Here is a 1,541-nt window from a genome sequence, read left to right on the forward strand (position 1 = left end):
CACAAACATTACAGGTAAGCCTTTGATCACCTCTACATCTGAGCTTATGCACACTGACTGTTTCACAACACACAGAGGGACTCCGCTTTCCTTTATGCCTGTTTTACACAATATCACATTTTGTGTCTAAGCTTGACAGTTCCTTGGACACCATCCCTTTACCATACAAAAAGCTTCTTAGCTTTCCACAGGCTGTTTTCCCAGCTGAAATCCTGCACACGCCACCTCACCTGTCGGAGCTGGAAGATGCCTCCTGTGCATACATCCTTGGCAGGGGTCACCTCAACTGGGCAATATTCCCCATTCTCATTCAGTTCTAGAATTTGAACCCAGAGTTCTACTTTTCGGGTTACTTCACTCCACCTGCAAAACATGTCAAGTGCTGTGTTGTTTTTTTTTTTTTCCCCAAAGAAAAACCCCAACACGTTAGCCCAGACTGCACACTGAAGAGGCAAAGAAACACTCCAATGGATGCACCAGTTGTGAGTATACAGGGTTATTAGTTGTGCAGTGCTTACGAATTTTACTGACAACTGTTTTAGTCAAACATCAGAAATAAGCCTTTTCTTGATTCCAATACAAAACCCAATTCCATTGTATTCTAACATTTAAGCTCTGGTCTAAACTGCTGCCACAGAAGCCCAGTCTTGTCAGTGCAATCAGATTCACACAGAAGACAGCAGAATGAAATAGGACATTGTCTCTCAAACTTTCAAGATTCAGGACACTTTCCTGAACTTCATCATTCCAATTCTTCCAAGAGCTTAATTAAGAACTGGCCACTTCTGTAGTACTTCAAAACCAAAAAGGAAGGAGGTGCTTACTACTCAGCTACTAAACATAACTATTTTATAGCATCCTTTTCCCATCTCCTCTTTGCCATATTTTCCTGACTTTTCTTTTAAACTTCCCTATATATAGCTTATTATTCAACATGCTCAACACAAGCTTAGGCTGGAAATAAAAAGAGAAATAACTGACAATAAATTAAAGTGCAGAGCTGCCTTCTAATTGGAGAGGAAAAGCAACTTACATTTAAGAAAATACTGCTAAGCTTACTCTGGGGACAACAAATGACTGACAGCAAAAAAGCAACCCCCTTCAGTCTAAATTACCATACAGATGCATGTTTACTTCAACTGAAGTAATTAGCAATACAGCTCTTCCAATGGAAGTGATGACATTTCATGGCCAAGAATGAATTAGAGTCAGGCCTTGAATAAATGTATCAGCATACAGTCAGAACAACTTCTTTGCTGTTTTAGACTTGCTAGCTCTTTCTGGCACAGACTAGCGTCACAACATAAAGGAAAATAATCAGCTTACTCTTTTGTAAAACACTTGAGTTTTCCTAAATATGAGGGACTTGAAAGTCTCAAGTTTTACCACTTTTAATTTGAAACAGAGATGGGCATTTCTCCTCTTTCACTTTTTTAAACCCTACTGATACATCACACTGTATTTTTCCAATAGACAGAGTCTATTTATAATAGTCCAATAGATACAGTCTCAAAACACATGGTCAGTTGCCTTCAGTTCAA

At 39.1% G+C, this 1,541-nt stretch overlaps 1 protein-coding gene across 1 annotated transcript in view; it reads right to left on the reverse strand.

Annotated features, from left to right (window-relative positions):
• KIF13B (kinesin family member 13B) overlaps positions 1-1,541 on the reverse strand; it is a 115,484-nt gene that overhangs the window by 37,584 nt on the left and 76,359 nt on the right. The window contains exon 24 of the mRNA XM_026846379.1: positions 231-363. Coding sequence (XP_026702180.1) covers positions 231-363 — 133 coding nt within the window. The remainder of the gene's footprint in view (positions 1-230; positions 364-1,541) is intronic.

Source organism: Athene cunicularia (genome assembly GCF_003259725.1).
Source record: "Athene cunicularia isolate RWA chromosome 3 unlocalized genomic scaffold, athCun1 chr3_part1, whole genome shotgun sequence".
Taxonomy (NCBI): Eukaryota; Metazoa; Chordata; class Aves; order Strigiformes; family Strigidae; genus Athene; species Athene cunicularia.